The 26,028-nt window shown below is 30.0% G+C and overlaps 1 protein-coding gene across 4 annotated transcripts in view; it reads left to right on the top strand.

Annotated features, from left to right (window-relative positions):
* The window catches only part of LOC129916544 (protein eva-1-like), a 220,163-nt gene extending 214,359 nt beyond the window's left edge, over window positions 1-5,804 (top strand). For 3 of the 4 annotated variants that reach the window (XM_055996549.1, XM_055996550.1, XM_055996548.1), the window contains one exon: window positions 5,541-5,804. In XM_055996549.1, coding sequence (XP_055852524.1) covers window positions 5,541-5,803 — 263 coding nt within the window. In that variant the 3' untranslated portion in view covers window position 5,804. Of the gene's footprint in view, window positions 1-4,915; window positions 5,042-5,540 lie in introns of all 4 variants that reach the window. The other variant, XR_008772494.1, reaches the window with a different exon arrangement.
* The last annotated feature ends 20,224 nt before the right edge of the window (window positions 5,805-26,028 follow it).

Here is a 26,028-nt window from a genome sequence, read left to right as displayed (position 1 = left end):
AAAATAAAAATCATTTTTTTTGCAAAAAATTTTCCAACTTTTTTTAGAGAAAAGTTAAAACAAAAAAAAATTGGAAAATTTTGGTATTTGAATAATTCCAAAGATTTAGCTATTTTACCATTAGAAATAAAATATTTAGTTTTAAAATCTTAAAACTAGAGGAATGTAGCTTTCACATGCTTTTAATTTTGTCATGATACGATCATTTTTATACTATCTATCGAAAATCACTAAAAAAACCAAAATTTTGTTTTTGTTCCCTTAACTTTTTGGGCTAGTGTAGTAAGTATAAATTCAAGGTGCTATAATCAGCCCTATGATGGTAGCCGATCGGAAAAATATCCGATCGGAGAAAAGTTCCGATCAGAAGATTTTTGTATTCACGGTACCCGAATTTGAGGAGAAAAATTGACTTCAAACAACGCACTCACTTGACATCTACCAGTTTGCAAAAATATTTTTTTTATCGTGAAAATAACATTTAACAAAACACTAGAAACACAAAAACATACAATAATAGAAATTACTTGCACATTACTGTTTTGTGCACTCATTTGTGTGTTTTTGAACAATTTATTTGTTTATTATTCCAATTTTTTTGGTTTTTATATTTTTCGGATAGTATTTCACGTTTGATTTTCTATCGGAAGGAATCGGAAAGAAAAAAAAGCACAAAGCACTACCCGTCGCAAATATTTTGACAGTTCACTGCATAGCATCGCATGTATTTTGAATTTTCAACGCACCTAAGATTTTTTTCGTAAATCTGTCCGATTTTACAGTCGGAAGGGTTAAAATCATATGAAAACTGAAAAAATCGTACAAATCGGATAAAAATCTCTTCCGATCGGCTACCATCATAGGGCTGCATATGAAAATTGAAAAATTCGTACAAATCGGATAAAATTTTCTTCCGATCGGCTACCATCATAGGGCTGAATACTTATGAAACTTTTTAATTATTTGCTTTTTCAAAGCCTTCTTTGTATTCGGTTTTAATTAAGCCTTAAAGTATAAGAGAAATTCACATAACAAAAAACAAGAAAAGGAAACAAAAAGAGTGAATATATGCAACTTTTGAAAAAATTAGTAATTTTAAAGTGCAACACACAATTTTTTGATCACGATGAGAACTCGTTTTATTTAATTTATATACCAAAAATCAATCAAATCGGTCCACCCGTTCAGTTTTTATAGGTTTTTTCCACTTCCTCCATAGAAGGGAACCACTGTGCGCCGCAACTATATAATGTAAGTGGTTATGGTCTTATAACATGAAAAAGAAACAAAAAGGTGAAACGAGAACTCCCCTTCCCCAAAAACCTAATGGCCCAACGAAAAAGTTGAAAGTTTCTTTGGTTTCCTTCCATCCTACCAAAATGGCATTTACAGTTTTTCACCTTTCAAACAATAGCAATCCAAAATAGACCAGTGCCAATCCGGTTTTTAGAGGGCAAAAGTTGAACAAATTATTAGCAGCATAAGGGTGGTTGGAAAATTTAGGTAAATTGGTACATATATGGAAGTGGAAAAATAAATTGCCCACAAAAAAATTGGTGGAAAGGGGTGGGTGGGCGAAAAAGTGGGGTGGGTGTCAAAAATCATGGTTTTTTACGATTTCTGTCAAAATTAGACGTCCTTTCGAAAAAAGGTTAAACGCAAAAGTTCTAGGTAGTATAAATGTCTACAACTTTTACTCAAACCATTTTGTATATAACCTCAAAAATATTGAAAAAAATGCAAAAATACGATTTTTTTATTTTTTATTTTTATCTTTTACAAAAATGGTTGGATTTTAAAAAAACTTGGTTAAAATTAGTTTGTTATGTTTTCTATTTATTAAAAATGTTTTTTGAGCAAAAAGCTAATTTTTGGATTTTTGACGAATTTAATTTGAAAATATAGCCTATTTTTCAATTTTTTTTTAGATTGTGTGGAAAAACTATACCTACTTTTGTCTTAGAAAATATTGAGAAAAATTGAAAAAAAAAAAAACAAAAAAACGATTTTAAAGATTGATTTTGCCGTAAATGACAGTAATATTGGGGAGAAATAATTTTCCGTAGAAACCAAATTATACTTTTCTAGTGGCCATTGACCTTCTTAATTTGAATCTAGCATTAGAATAGCTCTAACGTGCAAAGTTTTCGAGATATTGAATTTTGAACGCCAAAACACTATTTTTGTGATGTTTTGGCATGGTAATATGTAAAAAACGTGATGTTGTAGAATTTTTTTGACTTCGGATTTGAGCTCAGCGCACAAAAAACCATTAGAAAAATATACTTTGATTTCTATAAAAAAAAATGTTTGACTAGTGAAATTGAACAAGGCATTCGATTTTTTCTACCCTGTGCGATTTCACAATTAAAAAATTATTTTTATAGAAATCAAAGTATATTTTTCAAATGGTTTTTTGTGCGCTGAGCTCAAATCTGAAGTCAAAAAAAATCTACAACATCACGTTTTTCACATATTACCATGCCAAAACATCATTTACGGAAAAATCAATCTTTAAAATCGTTTTTTTTTTTGTTTTTTTTTCGATTTTTCTCAATATTTTCTAAAACAAAAGTATAGTTTCCCACACAATCTTAAAAAAATGGTTTTAATCTAAATAATGGCATTCCAAACTTTTCAAAAATCAAAAATTTTTTCGGTAACTTTTTTGATTGAAAAAATAGGCTATTTTTTCAAATTAAATTCGTTAAAAATACCATTTTTGTAAAAGAAAAAATAAAAAATAAAAAAATCGTATTTTTGCATTTTTTTCAATATTTTTGAGGTTATATTAAAAATGGTTTGAGTAAAAGTTGTAGACATTTATACTACTTACAACTTTTGCACTTAATTTTTTTCGATAGGACGTCTAATTTTGACAGAAATTGTAAAAAACCATGATTTTTGACACCCACCCAACTTTTTCGCCCACCCACCCCCTTTCCCCCAATTTTTTTGTGGGCAATTTATTTTCCCCCTTCCATATACCATTTGTCCTAAATTTTCCCACCACCCATATGCTGCTAATAATTTTTTTATTTTCAAAAATTATTGGCACTGGTCTAAAAGAAGTTCCAACTTTCATCACTAATTTCTATATAAAAAAAAAGACTCTGTCAAGGCGTTGACAGGGTTATTACACGGTATCGTTCCCATACGCAATGACAGCAGTTTTCGTTGCCGATCATACGACGTGACAGATAGTGACGTCATTTTTAGAATTCGTCCGGATTTCGTTGATTGTGTAATCATAGCTTAAAAGCTTTGGCTTTTATCTGTTTTTAGATAAAACTGTTTTATAGACTAGTTTTTGAAATATTAATTTTTAAAATCAAAATTTTGAAAAAAAAACGGGGAAAAAAACATTGAAATGTTTTTTTTTTTTTTCAAAATATTATGTCGTTAGGTAGGAAGTTTCGTTTTCAAAAATTCAATGCTCTTATTAGTTTTGTCGTTTCTGATACATGAAAAAAAAAAAAAAAACAAAACTAGGTACTTCTTTTATTTTTTGATTTATGTGACTAAACTTGTTAGCAAATTAATTTAAGAAACTTTTACCTTTCCTTCATTATTTTTTGTAAGCATTCGGAGTTGTATGAGGAGCATTGGATTAACTCTGAAATTCAGAATTTTAGGTCAGAAGTTTGATGTTTTTTAGTTACTGATTGAAAAGATAGTGGGCAGAAAAGTAGCGAAACTCTTTTTTTTTTTTAAGTTTTAACATTAAAAAATATAAGTAAATAATTATATTTTAATGTAAGGATAAAAATAATTTATAATTTGTGAGACCCTCCCCATTGCCCATTTTACCTCTTTTTTACATTTTTCAATATGTTTCAATTTCTTTTGGTCAAAGATAAATGGTGTGTTTTTAACAAAATTCAGATTGAAATTGATTTTGTACTATTAATAACACTGGTTAACAAAGTTAAACTTTTTTTTTTGTTGCCGAAAAAAAACTATACTTTTTTGAATTTTTTCGGTGTGCTGAACTCGAATCCGAAGTCAAAAAAAATTAATCAGCTCCCGTTTTTGAAATATTACCGTTAGAAAATGCAGTAATTCTGACCTTATTCTTTTATATAATGAACATTGTTTGAGCATATTTAGTAACGGTTTTTATAAGAACTATTTTCCACCTTTTTAAATCTGTTTAAATCTTTCCGATATCTATTTTACTGCCCGAGATATCCTCAGTTGTTTGGTATTTTTATAAATTTAATAACGTCATTATCTCCTTTATGATATACGAAGCCAAACCCACTTACTTCATTTTAAGATATCTCGGGCAATACAAAAGATATTGAAAAGATTTAAATAGGTATCGAAAGATGGAAAACAGTTCTTATAGACCCCGTAACTAAATATGCTCAAATTATTTTCCTTATACAAAAGAATAAGGTCCGAAGAACTAAAAAAAAAACGTTTTATTGCATTTTCTAACGGTAATATCTTATAAAAACGGGAGCTGATTAGTTGTTTCTGACTTCGGATTCGAGTTCAGCACACCGAAAACCTTCAGAAAAGTATATTTTTTGTTTCGGCAACAAAACCCTTGTAAACCAGTGTAATTTTTTAAAAGATATTTTTGGTGTTTTAAAAATTCGACCATCATTGCGACACACAAATATTTTAATCGTATGAATCGTTTTTAAGAAAAGTGTTTTTTTATATTGATTATATGCACGGTTATTTTCACTTTGGTTCTGAAAATAAAATTTCAATTTCTCCAGATACCTACCTAGACAGACAGAATTTAGGAAATTTACCTATACTAGCAGTAAAATTTTGAAACTTAGCCCTTGTACTGCTGGCACTAGAGTGGTGTTTCTGAAACTTCAATAAATTGCTATTTTTTTCTTTTTTTTTTTCAAGTTTAGCTTCGTTAACATTTTTATTTTATTTATTTTTTAAGGAACCACCAAAGTCACTCATTTTTAATATGAACTATCATATAAAATAAATCCCAATACCAAAACGTTGACATACTATCATAATTTAAACAATTCAGTTTAAAATTCAAAATTAGAAAAACAAAGTGGTAAGTCTGTAAATAATTCAGTTATCTGCTTCATTATGTGTCGTTTCGTCTGACTGCGCCAATGGATTCAACTTACTAACCTATTTCATCTTTTTAAGCATATACTAAGTTAAGGCTTTTATTTGGATGTTGTCATTTTATATACACGTTTTATGAAGAAAAATATATTAACATACAAGATATCATCAGCAGGCTAAATTTTAAAATATCATTCTAATATTTCATACATTTAAATTGACAAGAATTCCATACCTGATTAGTTTAAGAGCCAGTGAAGGTTTAATATTCTTAAAACTTTAACATTATTGTTATGGAATTTATAATTATTATACCAGTCGAAAAAAATTCAAAGCAAGAAATTGTTTAAAGAAATTCCTGGCTCTCTTCTATTAAGGTTTTTACTTTAAATGTCTTCATTTACGTACACTTAATATTTTTACCTTTTCAATAAAAAAAATTTATTTAATTCAATTTTTTTTTAATTTCTTTTCATTTTAAGGACCACATATGATGCCTTCGGCAATAAGTTCTGTATCACATCACACATCGGCGGGGCAAACCTACATTCCTGGCTCGATGCTCATGTCTGGCCCCCATGCACATGGCACCCTAAGACGCACCATGATACCCACCAGCATGGGTATGATGAGCACACCATCACCACCACCCGGAATGGGAGGCGGAAATATCTATTATGATAGCACCATTCCTCGGAATCTCAATCGCGGCATGTCTGCCGATAACCAATATTTCTATGGATGACACTCACTTAATCGAAAAGCATCACTGCCTATGGCAATTGCAGTGCGTCCACCTGTGGGCATAAGTCTCCTGCCAATGCCACCACCAGGTACCATAGGTGGTTATAATCCTAATGGCAGTCGTGCAGGCACACCTACCGGATCCACCAGCAATCAAATGTCAGACATACCTGCGATAACAGTGACCTCATCGTCGTCATCGTCGAGTTCACCGTCACCCTTAGCCTTAGTAAATCAACAGCATGCGTTAAAGATCCCTCGGAGCCAGGCGCAGGAACAGACTTCCATAAGTCAGCAACAACAACAACAACACCAGCAGCACCAACAACAGCAATCACCACAACAACAACAACAGCCGGGACAACAACCATCATCGGTAAATAGTGCAGTGCAAATGTGTGCGACGGGAAGGACTTACTGTTTCTAGAACAGGATCTTATACATTGATTCAAAATTATCGATTGTCGGTAGCCCCTTGCAAGTGTTGTCAGGCGATGATGACCTTGTGTTTTTGTAAATAATTATAGTTTATAGAAAATGAACTGAAAAAAAAGAAATAAAATGAACATTTGAAGACAAAAAAAAAACACCCCCGAGTGATAGTGAACCAATTTTTCAAATCGGTAATTTTTTGTAATCAGTGTGTATGTGAGAGTGAGAGATGTAAACTTGCCTTACCAAGGATATAAACCCCAAGAAATAATATAAAAAAAAAATTATAAATACTAAAAAAAAAAATTAAAAAAAAAAAAACAAAAACTCACTAAAATAAATAAAAATGAGAACTTCGTCAAGCGTTGTAACGTTAATCGCTCGGCTAAAATAGACTTTGCACTCGAATTTAGAATGAATTAGTTTTTTTTATTGAATTAATATAATTATTATATATATAAAAATTAATTAAGATTATAAATAATGTTATTAAATTTAGGTTTAAGTGAGGACTTTTCTGATCTTAGACTCTCTAATATGTAAAAAATGATATGAGTTAAGTCTTGTACTCAAAGGATTTGGGAAATGTTATTCAAAGTTTTAGATAATTAAATTTTAAATTCAAAGGATATATTTTGAAACAAAAAAGTCGAAATTTCTATACTCCGAAAAATCTTCCCTGTGCTTATTTTAATGAAAAATTTTACTTCAGCTGAAAAATTATTTTATTGGAGAAGATCCCACCATACATCGACCTTTCCCTTATCGAATGCCAAGCTAAAATTTTGCAGTGAGCAAAATATTGTTGAATCATAAAAAAACGTGCTAGGGTTGTAGCTATACAATTCCCAGACATGCGTTTGATACTTCATAGAGCTGAAACCTTTTTTAATGATATCTTATTCTCCAAAAAAAATATGAAAAAAGGTTTCAGCGTATAGTTGGGTAGTGTTGGTAGCCTCCTCCTTTTACACAGAAGGAGGAATCTTCTTAAAAGTGACTTAAAATATGATAAATTTTTAGAAAACTTAGCATTTCTTATAATATTAGTTAATATTTTCATTTTTTTTTTAATGTATAAGACTATAATGAATTTGTATGGTGTTTAAACAAACAAGCTGAAAAATATTCGATTTCTTGTTTAAACTTTTATTCTTTTTTCGAAATCACTTATTAACTGATACTCTAATAACACAAACAGAGCACTTATCTTACACATGTTTAAAGTATTTATTTTGAATTCTCAAAGCTATAACAATAATCTAGAGTTTTTCTTTGAATTTATTATAAATATTAAATTTAAAGAGAAAAAAAAAATACTAATACGCCACAGTAACCGTAATGTTATATGATCAGAAATTGACGAAAAGAAAAAAAAAATATAAAATCATAAGCTTTTTAGAGGCTGGGTGTAGTCTGTAGAATATCGTTTTATTAGACGAAAATATCTTTGTGAAGTGTTTATCTTTGTTTGCATACGTAGCGCCTTATAGATTCCTAAAATAATCTACTTTGGAGTGAATACCTACCGAATTGATTCCTTTGCTATTTTTTCTTATATTTTTCAATAAATCTTAAAAAAAAAATAACATTTAAATTTTTTAAAATTTCAAAAATGTGCGAAATGTAATATTTATTTTCAAATATAACGACTTATATGTACGTATATTAATACATATGTTTTATATGTAAAAACATACGTATTAAAAATACGTTTGGTATCAAAATATCATAAAGATTTGATGCATTTTTATTTTAAAAAGCTAAAATAGTGCAAACCTCAATTATTCGTTATCGAACCACATTTTTGGTTTTATGTAATTCAACAAACAAAACAAAAGTGAAACCAATGATGTTGTTTTTTTTTTTTTTTTATAAAAATAATTCATCTTTAGGTCACGAAAACTTTTGCTTGAATAAATGTTATCTTCTTCATTGGCTATATAGGTCTTATTTTGATTTTAATTTATCTTTTGTGTTGACGTGACGTTTTGATTGTGGCTATAATCTTCCTTAGGACTCTAAGAAAAATAGTTCTAAAAATGAATTCCTTTTGTTTTAATGTGTGCAATAATAATCGTAAGGGGGTTTAAGGTTTGTCTTATTGTTTTACTTTTTAGTCGATGTTTCGGATATGCCTACACCTTTTAGGATTCTGTAAATTAGTAGAGCACCCGTCATTTTGAAAATCTCAAATTGATTCTAATCTCTGAAACTACACTCCTGCTCAAATTTAACGCACGTCATATTTATTTTACAAAAAAGTCCTACTATTACTTTATCTCACAGTATCGTGGTTATTTACTCAAATAAGACAGGAGTTAGCTTAAATTGAATGTATGGAATAAAATGTTTGTGGGGAAGATTTGGAGCGGTATGCTGAAGTCTATCTGTCAACCCGCGAACCTTTTAGAGATGAGTCATAAATTTTATTGGAGTAAACTCTGCTTTACAACACCTACGGAGTTAGTGAGGTCTCCTAGACCTACTTTAAGTACCCAAAGATACTTGACTGATATCCTCGAACAGCATCCGGTTCCAATCACCCCTAGATTTGGTCCACAGTTCAGTCTGATGCACGATAATGCATGCTAGATTGGTTTGAGAATATCTTCAAGGTTAAAATATGCCAGCTTTGAAATGACCACACAGATATTCGGATTTCAATTCAATAGAACATGTCTAGGAGATGTTGAAAAAAATGCATTTGCGGCCGAAATCCACCTCTAAGCATTCTTGATCAACGGAAAACTGCAGTAAAAAAAAGTTGCAACAAAACCTTCAAAATTTAATTTGTGGAATGAATAGACAACTCCAAATTATCATATGCGCTAGAGGAGACAATGCCAAGTATTGAATAAAATTATTGGAATGAACTGTCACGCGCTTCCATTTTTTAACATTTTTTTTCTTAAAAAACAAAAATTATTTTAATATCAGTTTTCAGACCTTGAATTGCTAAATTTGGTTCATCTTTTTTCTGGTTGATAATACTGTTTCAGTTTAGCATTTTTCTGACTTGCTAAACAATAAGCAAACACAAAAAAATGCAACAAATAATTTTAAAGCCATTTTAAATAAGATGCAGGGGTATAGCTAAAGAAGAAAAAAGTGTGCGTTAATTTTGAGCAGGAGTGTATTATTTTGACCGGAAAACATGTTTGATCCAAATTGAAGGCTATATAATTTTCTTTTTTCTAGTAACAACATTGCAGCAGTTAATCGTTTATATTATTAGTATAAGTTTTATTCCATTATTTAATATTGGAGTGTTCCGTTATAAGTCATTTAAGTGACAGATGAAACAATTTTGGGGGTCACTGTGGTGTATACGTACTATTTTGCTCTGTAGACTTAATAGTCTAAAATGTACTCTTTACTCAATTAATTTTTTTTTTCGTATTTCAGGGTAATTAACACACCCCATTTGTATGTTATCGTTCATTGCTCACTGCAAAATTTTTCGATATATGGTGGGATCTTGTACTTTACATTTTATACGAGTATATAATTTCTATCGCTGACTAAATTGAGTTTTTATGATAATTTTTTAATCTTTAAAAACTCATAGTTATTAATTATTTCTATCTTCGTGACCTTAATTCTTAATATTTTAAATCCTAGAAAAGCTTTAGGTCAGTTTTGAATGCTCTTAAGTTTTCGTCGACGATTCGAACGTGTTTACGCTCTTCTTCGGGACTAATATTCTATCTATTTAATTTTAAGAGTCTTCTTGAAAATTATTTGTTTTGGTTTTGGATGCTTTTTTAATATCAAATACCTATTTCAAAATTCTTGATGTAAAGCTTTTTAAAAAAAATTTTAAATCTTCGATAGGAAAGGTTAATTCTTGTTTTTCAAAACTCTTTCAAAAATGGTTAGTTTTCATATTAATAAATCTTTTATTATTCAATATTTTTGCTGCTTTTTTTTAAATTTAGAATATGTCGTGCCCCCACCTATTTATTCCCGTGTTGTTGAATTTTGATTTTTAATAATATTATAATTTTTAGCTGGCTTTTATTTTACCTATTAATAAACTTCAAATGCTGCCAATTAAGAATTAAATCTTAAAAGTTTCAAAATTTAAATGTTTTTCAAAACTAGTTGAATGAATTCAAATTGGAGAAAATTTAAAAATATTGAGCAATAGTGTGATAAAATGTATCATTTTTTTGTCCAAAATTGGTTCTGTCTTTAAAAATATATTACAAAATTAAATTGTTTATACAAAACTTGGTGTATTTTGAAAAAAAAAAAAATATTTTTTTTTATAAAAATCAAGTTGCGTACTTTTTTTGAACTCAAATTCATTTTACAAGTATTTTCCATCATCAGTAAATTAATTAAATGTTTTTTTTTTTTGTTATAAATTTTTAAAAGTTTTAACATTTAAAACTTTTCGAATCTCTAACGGTAGTACATGGAACCTCGTCATGCACTCAAGTTTTATATTTTTTCATTAACGATTTCTCAAACTCTTTGGTACTTGGCTTATAAAATAAATTGTTAAAAAAAAACTGTTTATAGATAAATAAGTTTAAATAAAAAAAATTAATTGCATTATATATATTTAATCATATAATATTAAATCAAAACAATGTACAGTTGTTAAATAAAGAAAAAATAAACTAAAATGTAAAAACTATCTTTAGATAATTTAGTGTATTTATTTAAAATATATAAAATAATATTGTATTTTAAACTAATGTTATCAATTACCTATTGAAATTAAGAAAACAAAATTATTTATATCCAAAGCAAAATTTATTTATAAAAAAAAAAAAAACAAAGGTTAATCCGAAGCACATTTGTATGACAACAAAAACAACAAAAAAAAAATAATTTAAAATATTGTATATAAAAAATAAATCTAGTAAATTATTTTAAATTTTATATTTCTTCTTTTATAATTCAAAAACAAAAAAAAAAACTAAAAAAAAGGTTTGTATATAAGAAAAGAAACAAAAATATGAATTGTGTAGGTCTTATTTAAAATTCTTATAGGGGAAAAATAACTTGAGTTGTGCTGTCTTGTTTTGTTTTTATTTTGTTTTTGTATAATTTTTAATAACAGGGTATGCAATAAAATCCCCGAATCCGGTTGAAAAAATATATCAGAAAAATGCGCATTTTTTATTTACATTATGGTATTTCTTTTTGCAGCTTTAAAAGGGAGTTCTTTAAATCTATATTCCAACAAGATATTCAAATTAAAGGCAAGTACATACACACACACACACATGCATGAATGTTAAAATAATTTTATTTTGTTTATGAGAGGGCGAGGCGCGAGTTTCATGCCTCTCAATTGCCTTTTTTGTGTTTTCTAAATGATTTGTTGGCTTTTTCAATGGAATAGTAAGTAAAAATATCGAGGGTTTTGAATGGAAAAAGAAAACGTACAGAATAAAATTCTCAAAAGAATGGGAGAAACGTGTTGCCAATTTACATAAAATATCTTACAGTAAGCACAAGTCGTAATTATTCAGAATTGTTTTTGGTAGGTATGTGAAAAAAATACACTCCTAACTTATGCAGTATTTCCATAACTCAAAAAAAAAATATATATTATATATATATATTACTTACACCATATGCACATAATGTTTCCAAAAAGACGAAAGGAGTTAATACGTGGATGATGTTTATGACTTTTATGTTATTCTGAAAGCGCTGGATTGAGAATAATTTTAAGGAGATTTTCTAAAATTGTATTTGTCTTAAGTTTTGTATACTCACCTTTGGCATAGTAACATATTTTACATGTTACGGACCATTAAACTAGTACCTGGCAAAAATTAACTGAAAATTGTTTGCCAATTCAACTAACTAAGGAATGTTATGTACTAAAAGAATTTTTTTTTTATATTTCATTATCACTTGAACTTAGTAGAGCGCCAATGGTATCGGTCATAAATAACCAAAATTCGTGGAATTTGAGTAAAAAAAATTTTTTTGATTACAGCTTTATAAATTTGTCAAATTTTAGAAAAGAAATAAAAAGTTAAAAGTAGTGATGTAATTGGTTTCATTGTCTAACATTATTACTTTTTTTTGAGATGTTGAACAGAAATTAGCAGAACAAAGATCATCCATGATTTCTCACAGCGATTAGGAGAAATGATAGAAAAATTCCGAAAAAAATGAGATGTTTGCTAATTACAGCAACGCAAGGTCAATGCACAATGCCTCCAAAGCTGAAAAAGTCCACATCCACCTAGGAATCACGGTTTACAGAAAAGAGTTCACAATTAATAGGTTTATCCGTTTAGGTTATAAAATTAGAAATCTATTTTTTTAGGATTTTCGAGAAAAAATCAAGGTTAACCAAAATAATGAATTTTCAAAAAAGTCGTCCGAATCCATCGAGTGATACATCAAATGAAAGGCCTCTTTAAGCTCTATTCATAACTGAAAACCAAAAGTTTCTTGGGTTGGGTTGCTGAATTATCTGAAATCGAAATATTATTTTCTTATTTATTTCTGCCCAAAAGTTTCTTGGACGTCTGGTTGCTGAATTATTTGCAATCAAAATATTTTTTTCTTACATTCGGAATCAGATATTTTCGGATAAAAGTCTCGAAATAAGTTTTGGTTTCCAGTTATCAGTTCACAATTAATAGGTTTATCCGTTTAGGTTATAAAATTAGAAATCTATTTTTTTAGGATTTTCGAGAAAAAATCAAGGTTAACCCCTTGCCCAAAAATAATGAATTTTCAAAAAAGTCCTCCGAATCTATCGAGTGATACATCAAATGAAAGGCCTCTTTAAGCTCTATTCATAACTGAAAACCAAAAGTTTCGAAATCGAAATATTATTTTCTTACATTCGGAATCAGATATTTTCGGATAAAAGTCTCGAAACAAGTTTTGGTTTAAAGTTATGAGTTCACAATTAATAGGTTTATCCGTTTAGGTTATAAATTTACAAATCTATTTTTTTAGGATTTTCGAGAAAAAATAAAGGTTAACCCCTTGCGCAAAAATAATGAATTTTCAAAAAAGTCCTCCGAATCTATCGAGTGATACATGAAATGAAAGGCCTCTTTAAGCTCTATTCATAACCAAGCCCAAAAGTTTCTTTGACTCTGGTTGCTGAATTATTTGCAATCAAAATATTTTTTTCTTACATTCGAAATCAGATATTTTCGGATAAAAGTCTCGAAACAAGTTTTGGTTTCCAGTTATGAGTTCACAATTAATAGGTTTATCCGTTTAGGTTATAAATTTACAAATCTATTTTCTTAGGATTATTGAGAAAAAATCAAGGTTAACCCCTTGCCCAAAAATAATGAATTTTCAAAAAAGTCCTCCGAATCTATCGAGTGATACATGAAATGAAAGGCCTCTTTAAGCTCTATTCATAACTGAAAACCAAAAGTTTCTTGGGTTGGGTTGCTGAATTATCTGAAATCGAAATATTATTTTCTTACATTCGGAATCAGATATTTTCGGATAAAAGTCTCGAAACAAGTTTTGGTTTCCAGTTATGAGTTCACAATTAATAGGCCTATCCGTTTAGGTTATAAAATTACAAATCTATTTTTTTAGGATTTTCGAGAAAAAATCAAGGTTAACCCCTTGCCCAAAAATAATTAATTTTCAAAAAAGTCCTTCGAATCTATCGAGTGATACATCAAAAGAAAGGCCTCTTGAAGCTCTATTCATAACCAAGCCCAAAAGTTTCTTGGACGTCTGGTTGCTGAATTATTTGCAATCAAAATATTTTTTTCTTACATTCGAAATCAGATATTTTCGGATAAAAGTTCCGAAACAAGTTTTGGTTTCCAGTTATGAGTTCACAATTAATAGGTTTATCCGTTTAGGTTATAAATTTACAATTCTATTTTCTTAGGATTTTCGAGAAAAAATCAAGGTTAACCCCTTGCCCAAAAATAATGAATTTTCAAAAAAGTCCTCCGAATCTATCGAGTGATACATCAAATGAAAGGCCTCTTTAAGCTCTATTCAAAACTGAAAACCAAAAGTTTCTTGGGTGTCTGGTTGCTGAATTATCTGCAATCGAAAAATTATTTTCTTACATTCGGAATCAGATATTTTCGGATAAAAGTCTCGAAACAAGTTTTGGTTTCCAGTTATGAGTTCACAATTAATAGGCCTATCCGTTTAGGTTATAAAATTATTACAAATCTATTTTTTTAGGATTTTCGAGAAAAAATCAAGGTTAACCCCTTGCCCAAAAATAATGAATTTTCAAAAAAGTCCTCCAAATCTTTCGAGTGATACATCAATAGAAAGGCCTCTTTAAGCTCTATTCATAACTGAAAACCAAAAGTTTCTTGGGTGTCTGGTTGCTGAATTATCTGCAATCGAAAAATTATTTTCTTACATTCGGAATCAGATATTTTCGGATAAAAGTCTCGAAACAAGTTTTGGTTTCCAGTTATGAGTTCACAATTAATAGGCCTATCCGTTTAGGTTATAAAATTACAAATCTATTTTTTTAGGATTTTCGAGAAAAAATCAAGGTTAACCCCTTGCCCAAAAATAATGAATTTTCAAAAAAGTCCTCCGAATCTATCGAGTGATACATCAAATGAAAGGCCTCTTTAAGCTCTATTCAAAACTGAAAACCAAAAGTTTCTTGGGTGTCTGGTTGCTGAATTATCTGCAATCGAAAAATTATTTTCTTACATTCGGAATCAGATATTTTCGGATAAAAGTCTCGAAACAAGTTTTGGTTTCCAGTTATGAGTTCACAATTAATAGGCCTATCCGTTTAGGTTATAAAATTACAAATCTATTTTTTTAGGATTTTCGAGAAAAAATCAAGGTTAACCCCTTGCCCAAAAATAATGAATTTTCAAAAAAGTCCTCCGAATCTATCGAGTGATACATCAAATGAAAGGCCTCTTTAAGCTCTATTCATAACTGAAAACCAAAAGTTTCTTAGGTGTCTGGTTGCTGAATTATTTGCAATCGAAATATTTTTTTCTTACATTCGGAATCAGATATTTTCGGATAAAAGTCTCGAAACAAGTTTTGGTTTCCAGTTATGAGTTCACTATGAATAGGCCTATCCGTTTAGGTAATACATTTACAAATCTATTTTTTTAGGATTATTGAGAAAAAATCAAGGTTAACCCCTTGCCCAAAAATAATGAATTTTCAAAAAAGTCCTTCGAATCTATCGAGTGATACATCAAAAGAAAGGCCTCTTTAAGCTCTATTCATAACCAAGCCCAAAAGTTTCTTGGACGTCTGGTTGCTGAATTATTTGCAATCAAAATATTTTTTTCTTACATTCGAAATCAGATATTTTCGGATAAAAGTTCCGAAACAAGTTTTGGTTTCCAGTTATGAGTTCACAATTAATAGGCCTATCCGTTTAGGTTATAAAATTACAAATCTATTTTTTTCGGATTTTCGAGAAAAAATCAAGGTTAACCCCTTGCCCAAAAATAATGAATTTTCAAAAAAGTCCTCCGAATCTATCGAGTGATACATCAAATGAAAGGCCTCTTTAAGCTATATTCAAAACTGAAAACCAAAAGTTTCTTGGGTGTCTGGTTGCTGAATTATCTGCAATCGAAAAATTATTTTTTTACATTCGGAATCAGATATTTTCATATAAAAGTCTCGAAACAAGTTTTGGTTTCCAGTTATGAGTTCACAATTAATAGGCCTATCCGTTTAGGTTATAAAATTACAAATCTATTTTTTTAGGATTTTCGAGAAAAAATCAAGGTTAACCCCTTGCCCAAAAATAATGAATTTTCAAAAAAGTCCTCCGAATCTATCGAGTGATACATCAAATGAAAGGCCTCTTCAAGCTCTATTCATAACTGAAAACCAAAAGTTTCTTAGGTGTCTGGTTGCTGAATTATCTGCAATCGAAATATTATTTTCTTACATTCGGAATCAGATATTTTCGGATAAAAGTTCGAAACAAGTTTTGGTTTCCAGTTATGAGTTGACAATTAATAGGTTTATCCGTTTAGGTTATAAATTTACAAATCTATTTTCTTAGGATTTTCGAGAAAAAATCAAGGTTAACCCCTTGCCCAAAAATAATGAATTTTCAAAAAAGTCCTTCGAATCTATCGAGTGATACATCAAAAGAAAGGCCTCTTGAAGCTCTATTCATAACCAAGCCCAAAAGTTTCTTGGACGTCTGGTTGCTGAATTATTTGCAATCAAAATATTTTTTTCTTACATTCGAAATCAGATATTTTCGGATAAAAGTTCCGAAACAAGTTTTGGTTTCCAGTTATGAGTTCACAATTAATAGGTTTATCCGTTTAGGTTATAAATTTACAAATCTATTTTCTTAGGATTTTCGAGAAAAAATCAAGGTTAACCCCTTGCCCAAAAATAATGAATTTTCAAAAAAGTCCTCCGAATCTATCGAGTGATACATCAAATGAAAGGCCTCTTTAAGCTCTATTCAAAACTGAAAACCAAAAGTTTCTTGGGTGTCTGGTTGCTGAATTATCTGCAATCGAAAAATTATTTTCTTACATTCGGAATCAGATATTTTCGGATAAAAGTCTTGAAACAAGTTTTGGTTTCCAGTTATGAGTTCACAATTAATAGGCCTATCCGTTTAGGTTATAAAATTACAAATCTATTTTTTTCGGATTTTCGAGAAAAAATCAAGGTTAACCCCTTGCCCAAAAATAATGAATTTTCAAAAAAAGTCCTCCGAATCTATCGAGTGATACATCAAATGAAAGGCCTCTTTAAGCTATATTCAAAACTGAAAACCAAAAGTTTCTTGGGTGTCTGGTTGCTGAATTATCTGCAATCGAAAAATTATTTTTTTACATTCGGAATCAGATATTTTCATATAAAAGTCTCGAAACAAGTTTTGGTTTCCAGTTATGAGTTCACAATTAATAGGCCTATCCGTTTAGGTTATAAAATTACAAATCTATTTTTTTAGGATTTTCGAGAAAAAATCAAGGTTAACCCCTTGCCCAAAAATAATGAATTTTCAAAAAAGTCCTCCGAATCTATCGAGTGATACATCAAATGAAAGGCCTCTTCAAGCTCTATTCATAACTGAAAACCAAAAGTTTCTTAGGTGTCTGGTTGCTGAATTATCTGCAATCGAAATATTATTTTCTTACATTCGGAATCAGATATTTTCGGATAAAAGTTCGAAACAAGTTTTGGTTTCCAGTTATGAGTTCACAATTAATAGGCCTATCCGTTTAGGTTATAAAATTACAAATCTATTTTCTTAGGATTTTCGAGAAAAAATCAAGGTTAACCCCTTGCCCAAAAATAATTAATTTTCAAAAAAACCTCCGAATCTATCGAATGATACATCAAATGAAAGGCCTCTTTAAGCTCTATTCAAAACTGAAAACCAAAAGTTTCTTGGGTGTCTGGTTGCTGAATTATTTGCAATCGAAATATTTTTTTTCTTACATTCGGAATCAGATATTTTCGGATAAAAGTCTCGAAACAAGTTTTGGTTTCCAGTTATGAGTTCACAATTAATAGGCTTATCCGTTTAGGTAATAAAATTGCAAATTTAGTTTTTTCGGATTTTCGAGAAAAAATCAAGGTTAACCCCTTGCCCAAAAATAATGAATTTTCAAAAAAGTCCTCCAAATCCTTCGAGTGATACATCAATGGAAAGGCCTCTTTAAGCTCTATTCAAAACTGAAAACCAAAAGTTTCTTGGGTGTCTGGTTGCTGAATTATCTGCAATCGAAATATTATTTTCTTACATTCGGAATCAGATATTTTCGGATAAAAGTCTCGAAACAAGTTTTGGTTTCCAGTTATGAGTTCACAATTAATAGGCTTATCCGTTTAGGTAATAAAATTGCAAATTTAGTTTTTTCGGATTTTCGAGAAAAAATCAAGGTTAACCCCCTTGCCCAAAAATAATGAATTTTCAAAAAAGTCCTCCAAATCTATCGAGTGATACATCAATAGAAAGGCCTCTTTAAGCTCTATTCAAAACTGAAAACCAAAAGTTTCTTGGGTGTCTGGTTGCTGAATTATCTGCAATCGAAATATTATTTTCTTACATTCGGAATCAGATATTTTCGGATAAAAGTCTCGAAACAAGTTTTGGTTTCCAGTTATGAGTTCACAATTAATAGGCCTATCCGTTTAGGTTATAAAATTACAAATCTATTTTTTTAGGATTTTCGAGAAAAAATCAAGGTTAACCCCTTGCCCAAAAATAATGAATTTTCAAAAAAGTCCTCCAAATCTTTCGAGTGATACATCAATGGAAAGGCCTCTTTAAGCTCTATTCAAAACTGAAAACCAAAAGTTTCTTTTGTGTCTGGTTGCTGAATTATCTGCAATCGAAATATTATTTTCTTACATTCGGAATCAGATATTTTCAGATAAAAGTCTCGAAACAAGTTTTGGTTTCCAATTATGAGTTCACAATTAATAGGTTTATCCGTTTAGGTTATAAAATTACAAATCTATTTTTTTCGGATTTTCGAGAAAAAATCAAGCTTAACCCCTTGCCCAAAAATAATGAATTTTCAAAAAAGTCCTCCGAATCTATCGAATGATACATCAAATGAAAGGCCTCTTTAAGCTCTATTCAAAACTGAAAACCAAAAGTTTCTTGGGTGTCTGGTTGCTGAATTATCTGCAATCGAAATATTATTTTCTTACATTCGGAATCAGATATTTTCGGATAAAAGTCTCGAAACAAGTTTTGGTTTCCAGTTATGAGTTCACAATTAATAGGTTTATCCGTTTAGGTTATAAAATTACAAATCTATTTTTTTCGGATATTCGAGAAAAAATCAAGCTTAACCCCTTGCCCAAAAATAATGAATTTTCAAAAAAGTCCTCCAAATCTTTCGAGTGATACATCAATGGAAAGGCCTCTTTAAGCTCTATTCAAAACTGAAAACCAAAAGTTTCTTGGGTGTCTGGTTGCTGAATTATCTGCAATCGAAATATTATTTTCTTACATTCGGAATCAGATATTTTCAGATAAAAGTCTCGAAACAAGTTTTGGTTTCCAGTTATGAGTTCACAATTAATAGGTTTATCCGTTTAGGTTATAAAATTACAAATCTATTTTTTTCGGATTTTCGAGAAAAAATCAAGCTTAACCCCTTGCCCAAAAATAATGAATTTTCAAAAAAGTCCTCCGAATCTATCGAATGATACATCAAATGAAAGGCCTCTTTAAGCTCTATTCAAAACTGAAAACCAAAAGTTTCTTCGGTGTCTGGTTGCTGAATTATCTGCAATCGAAATATTATTTTCTTACATTCGGAATCAGATATTTTCGGATAAAAGTCTCGAAACAAGTTTTGGTTTCCAGTTATGAGTTCACAATTAATAGGCTTATCCGTTTAGGTAATAAAATTACAAATTTAGTTTTTTCGGATTTTCGAGAAAAAATCAAGGTTAACCCCTTGCCCAAAAATAATGAATTTTCAAAAAAGTCCTCCGAATCTATCGAGTGATACATCAAAAGAAAGGCCTCTTTAAGCTCTATTCAAAACTGAAAACCAAAAGTTTCTTGGGTGTCTGGTTGCTGAATTATTTGAAATCGAAATATTTTTTTCTTACATTCGGAATCAGATATTTTCGGATAAAAGTCTCGAAACAAGTTTTGGTTTCCAGTTATGAGTTCACAATTAATAGGTCTATCCGTTTAGGTTATAAAATTAGAAATCTATTTTTTTAGGATTTTCGAGAAAAAATCAAGGTTAACCCCTTGCCCAAAAATAATGAATTTTCAAAAAAGTCCTCCGAATCTATCGAGTGATACATCAAAAGAAAGGCCTCTTCAAGCTCTATTCATAACTGAAAACCAAAAGTTTCTTAGGTGTCTGGTTGCTGAATTATCTGCAATCGAAATATTATTTTCTTACATTCGGAATCAGATATTTTCGGATAAAAGTCTCGAAACAAGCTTTGGTTTCCAGTTATGAGTTCACAATTAATAGGTTTATCCGTTTAGGTTATAAAATTATAAATCTATTTTTTTTAGGATTTTCGAGAAAAAATCAAGGTTAACCCCGCCCAAAAATAATGAATTTTCAAAAAAGTCCTCCGAATCTATCGAGTAATACATCAAAAGAAAGGCCTCTTTAAGCTCTATTCATAACCAAGCCCAAAAGTTTCTTGGACGTCTGGTTGCTGAATTATTTGCAATCAAAATATTTTTTTCTTACATTCGGAATCAGATATTTTCGGATAAAAGTCTCGAAACAAGTTTTGGTTTCCAGTTATGAGTTCACAATTAATAGGTTTATCCGTTTAGGTTATAAATTTACAAATCTATTTTCTTAGGATTTTCGAGAAAAAATCAAGGTTAACCCCTTGCCCAAAAATAATGAATTTTCAAAAAAGTCCTCCGAATCTATCGAGTGATACATCAAATGAAAGGCCTCTTTAAGCTCTATTCAAAACTGAAAACCTAAAGTTTCTTGGGTGTCTGGTTGCTGAATTATTTGCAATCGAAATATTTTTTTTCTTACATTCGGAATCAGATATTTTCGGATAAAAGTCTCGAAACAAGTTTTGGTTTCCAGTTATAAGATCACAATTAATAGGTTTATCCGTTTAGGTTATAAAATTACAAATCTATTTTTTTAGGATTTTCGAGAAAAAATCAAGGTTAACCCCTTGCCCAAAAATAATGAATTTTCAAAAAAGTCCTCCGAATCTATCGAGTAATACATCAAAAGAAAGGCCTCTTCAAGCTCTATTCATAACTGAAAACCAAAAGTTTCTTGGGCGTCTGGTTGCTGAAATATTTGCAATCGAAATATTTTTTCTTACATTCGGAATCAGATATTTTTGGATAAAAGTCTCGAAACAAGTTTTGGTTTCCAGTTATGAGTTCACAATTAATAGGTCTATCCGTTTAGGTTATAAAATTAGAAATCTATTTTTTTAGGATTTTCGAGAAAAAATCAAGGTTAACCCCTTGCCCAAAAATAATGAATTTTCAAAAAAGTCCTCCGAATCTATCGAGTGATACATCAAAAGAAAGGCCTCTTCAAGCTCTATTCATAACTGAAAACCAAAAGTTTCTTAGGTGTCTGGTTGCTGAATTATCTGCAATCGAAATATTATTTTCTTACATTCGGAATCAGATATTTTCGGATAAAAGTCTCGAAACAAGCTTTGGTTTCCAGTTATGAGTTCACAATTAATAGGTTTATCCGTTTAGGTTATAAAATTATAAATCTATTTTTTTTAGGATTTTCGAGAAAAAATCAAGGTTAACCCCGCCCAAAAATAATGAATTTTCAAAAAAGTCCTCCGAATCTATCGAGTAATACATCAAAAGAAAGGCCTCTTTAAGCTCTATTCATAACCAAGCCCAAAAGTTTCTTGGACGTCTGGTTGCTGAATTATTTGCAATCAAAATATTTTTTTCTTACATTCGGAATCAGATATTTTCGGATAAAAGTCTCGAAACAAGTTTTGGTTTCCAGTTATGAGTTCACAATTAATAGGTTTATCCGTTTAGGTTATAAATTTACAAATCTATTTTCTTAGGATTTTCGAGAAAAAATCAAGGTTAACCCCTTGCCCAAAAATAATGAATTTTCAAAAAAGTCCTCCGAATCTATCGAGTGATACATCAAATGAAAGGCCTCTTTAAGCTCTATTCAAAACTGAAAACCTAAAGTTTCTTGGGTGTCTGGTTGCTGAATTATTTGCAATCGAAATATTTTTTTTCTTACATTCGGAATCAGATATTTTCGGATAAAAGTCTCGAAACAAGTTTTGGTTTCCAGTTATAAGATCACAATTAATAGGTTTATCCGTTTAGGTTATAAAATTACAAATCTATTTTTTTAGGATTTTCGAGAAAAAATCAAGGTTAACCCCTTGCCCAAAAATAATGAATTTTCAAAAAAGTCCTCCGAATCTATCGAGTAATACATCAAAAGAAAGGCCTCTTTAAGCTCTATTCAAAACTGAAAACCAAAAGTTTCTTGGGCGTCTGGTTGCTGAAATATTTGCAATCGAAATATTTTTTCTTACATTCGGAATCAGATATTTTTGGATAAAAGTCTCGAAACAAGTTTTGGTTTCAAGTTATGAGTTCACAATTAATAGGTTTCTCCGTTTAGGTTATAAAATTAGAAATCTATTTTTTTAGGATTTTCGAGAAAAAATCAAGGTTAACCCCTTGCCCAAAAATAATGAATTTTCAAAAAAATCCTCTGAATCTATTTAGTGATATATCAATAGAAAGGCCTCTTTAGCTCTATTCATAACTGAAAACCAAAATTTTCTTGGATGTCAGTCCGGTTGCTGAATTATTTGCAATCTAAATTTTTTTTTTTTCTTTCTTACATTCGGGATCAGATATTTTCAGATAAAAGTCTCGGAACAAGAGTTTAATAGATACCTACTTATTATAAATCTTCTTTCTGAAAATTGGGTTATGCTACTTCCAAATTTGCTTGTATATACTAATAACTATGAGCAAGAATAAAAAGATATTCTATATGTTTTCGCAAAAGACCATTCGAGAACAAAAAAAAAAAATACAAACTTAAAAATATTTAACTCTTTGATTAGGTAAATTTCTCACCTAAAACATAAAACTGTAACAACAAATTCTTTTTAATCCCTTTGCATAGGTTCTAATTACCTAATCTTCATAATTTTCCTTTCCAAAACTGTCCATCTGGACATCAATTTAACACACAAAGAATAATTACAAACAACTACGAAAAAAAAAACACCCCTTTTGCACAAAATCTTAACAGTGTACAATGAACAAACAAAAGACTCTTTTATACTTCCCTTAAAACAAACACATTTTTTGCTACTAAAGGGGTAAATTGAAACCACTTAGGAAAAAGAAACTCATCAACGCGCCGTCATTATCATCATCATCATCTCCCATCGAAAAAGGAACACCAAAATTACAAGTGAAACCCAAAGCAACCAACCACCTTCTTGTATAGTAGCGGTTCAAAGCAAGGCTCACGGCTCACCACCGAAAAATGATGCCCAGAAAAGGTCCTTTGTTTGAGGTCGGCTCTCTAGGTTGTCGTGGCAGTAAACAATTTTCCCTATACTCGTCGTATATAAGAAAGGATATTGTTTCTTTATGTAAGAAGAGCCATGTGGTTAAAACCGTCTATTTGATTAACCCTGCGGGACAAATATGGTACACATTTTCTGCTTGAAATTTGTGTGAACATGGACTAAATCATTTTGTATCATACGATTACAATGATGAAGAATATGAAAACGACGACGTGGGTTCAGTTCAGACTTACTTGGTACTTGATGACAAAGTCCAAACGAAATTGGATTTATGTTTACTCCTTTGGTTATTCTATCAGCATTTCTTTGACATTCATCTTGGGAGAACTGCTGCGGATGTTGGGCTTGCAAACATGTTTTCGATTTAATTTTTCGATTTGCTTACGGAACTATTGAAAGTGTTTATTTGGTTGTTTTAGGAAAGGGATCACAATTCATATGGGGATTAGCAATTTAAGTAATTAAAGATAAGCCGAAATATAGAGATATCTTTATCAACGATTAGTTGAACCCCGATTCGGTTGAGCCCTGATTTAATCCATTAACGTGGGTTCTGGATTGTATAGTTTAAAGGAACACAAATATGAACATACCTACAGTTATTTTTTCTAGAATATGTGTCAGAGAAACCCTTTGATTCGAAAGGAAATAAAATATAAACCGAAAACACATTTCCCGGAAGAACAGATTTGTTAAAAATTAATATCGTTTACCACAAAGTACTTAAAACAACACTTTATGATAATCGAAATTCATGTGAATGATTCTTTGAGTACATAATTAATATAAGATTACAAAAAAGGGAAGTGTTCAATTGAAGACCTAATTAACAAATGAGGCATCTAAAAAAAATTATTAAATACAAGAAGTGTAAATCTGCTAAGACTTGTTACCAGCATTAGGAAGTTGCTCAATATTCAATTTAATTCATAAAATTGTTACTGCTGCAGTATTTCACTTTTTACCGACTTCCAAAAAGGAGGAGGTATTCAATTCGTCTGTATTTTTTTTTTTTTTTTTTTTTAGGTGGTAAGGAATTGAGGTAATCTAGCTGAAAATAATAACTACATACGTATTAAGGTTGTTCCTAAAAAAATATATGTTTTCCCAGCTTTCTCAATCTTCGCAATATTTGTTGTTGTTCACAGTTGCTCACATTTAAAAGTAGCACTCCGTTTTTACTTGCAATATAGGCACTATATTCTCGAGCTGAAGCCGGGCTTCAAACTTCGAGCCCAGCGTTACTCACATGTAACATATACAATACATATTTAAAATTTGTAAATGGTGATCATAGAAAGTGCATGTTACTACATGTAACATGAGAGTTACATGTTAACTGTTTATGACACGATAATTCTGAACAAAAAAAAAATTAATATTGATATTCATAATTTGGGTTCGAAAGGTTTAACAGTATTTGGTAATTCCCTAAAGAGGGAATTGAATTTTTGTTTAGGACCTAAATTACCGGTAATGGTTGGCACCCCCGATTTTTGTACCAATTATTGGCACCCTTCATGCAATAAAGCATTTCACAAAAACTACTATGCCCAGGAACTAAAACCATGTTTTTTTCAAAAACTGTATTAATAATTTTCAACAATTCTGCATTTTTATTTAGGTCTATTTCATTCTCAGTTCCTTTTAAATAGTAAAAAAGTAAAGCCGTTCTAAGTTTTTGAAAAAAGTGCAAAAAATTCAGTGTTCCCGCTAAGGACACTGAATTTGGTAACTGTCCGTTTTTGATTATTTTTTGAGTTTTTGGATGAAGATTTATTTTTTTAAGCTTAACATTATAATAAATTAAATGTTTTTAATTGTTTTTTATATAAAAAATATGTTCAAATTAATTAAAAAGGGATGTCAATAATTATAGGTCCCACATAAAGTAGTGGTTTTATTATTGGCAGTTGGTGCCAATAAATGGGTGCTTTGGCACATCAATCGTTGGCGCTGCCAATAATTGTACCTTTAATTATACCGTTATAAGTTTATGTTTGAAAAATGGGTAAAAAAGAGCTCAAAAGTATTTATAGATTTTCCAAAAACTCGTTACAGACAATTTGTACGTGATTTCCAAGACCCGTTTTTATTTTATTTTAATATCTCGTTTTTAACGAATATCTCCTATATAAAGATATTTTCTCGAAAACGGCTCCTATACGATTTCGAATAAATTTGGTGTAAGCAATGCTCTAAAAAAATTCTATCAAAAAAGCGTGTTTAGTGTTTGTCAAAAAAAATGGTACAGCTGAAATATGACGTTACTCTTTTTTGCGAAAATTACATAATTTTTAGTTAAATTAATTTAAACTTAAAAAAAGATTTAACTTCTAAAAATTATCTAAGATGTAATTTGAAATGCAAAAGCCAGTACATACGACCCAGTCTTACATTTTATTTACTTTTTTTTAATTGCGTTAAATGAAGATTTTTTTGTTATATTAAACTGTTTTTAACTAAACTTTGATAAAAACTATCATGAAAAACACTTGTATTTCTTTCAATTTTGAGGGTGCCAATAACACTGGTCAAAAAAATTGAACTTTTTTTTGCCACAAGAACCAAGATATACTTTTCTATAGGTTTTTGATATGCTGAACTCGAATCTGAAGTCAACAAAATTTGATTGGCCTCCGTTTTTTGAGATATTACCGTTAAAAAATGCTGAAAAACGTCATTTCGGCTGTTTTCTAGCTTCTGATTTTAAAAGGGTGTTAAATAATCCGTGCCTACGTGCAGGAGAAGCCTCTCAACAAACACAACATCTCAAAGGAACAGGCGATCAGCGAACAAGCT

Source organism: Episyrphus balteatus, chromosome 3 (assembly GCF_945859705.1).
Source record: "Episyrphus balteatus chromosome 3, idEpiBalt1.1, whole genome shotgun sequence".
Lineage (NCBI taxonomy): Eukaryota > Metazoa > Arthropoda > Insecta > Diptera > Syrphidae > Episyrphus > Episyrphus balteatus.
This window is presented reverse-complemented; position numbering and strand designations above follow the sequence as displayed.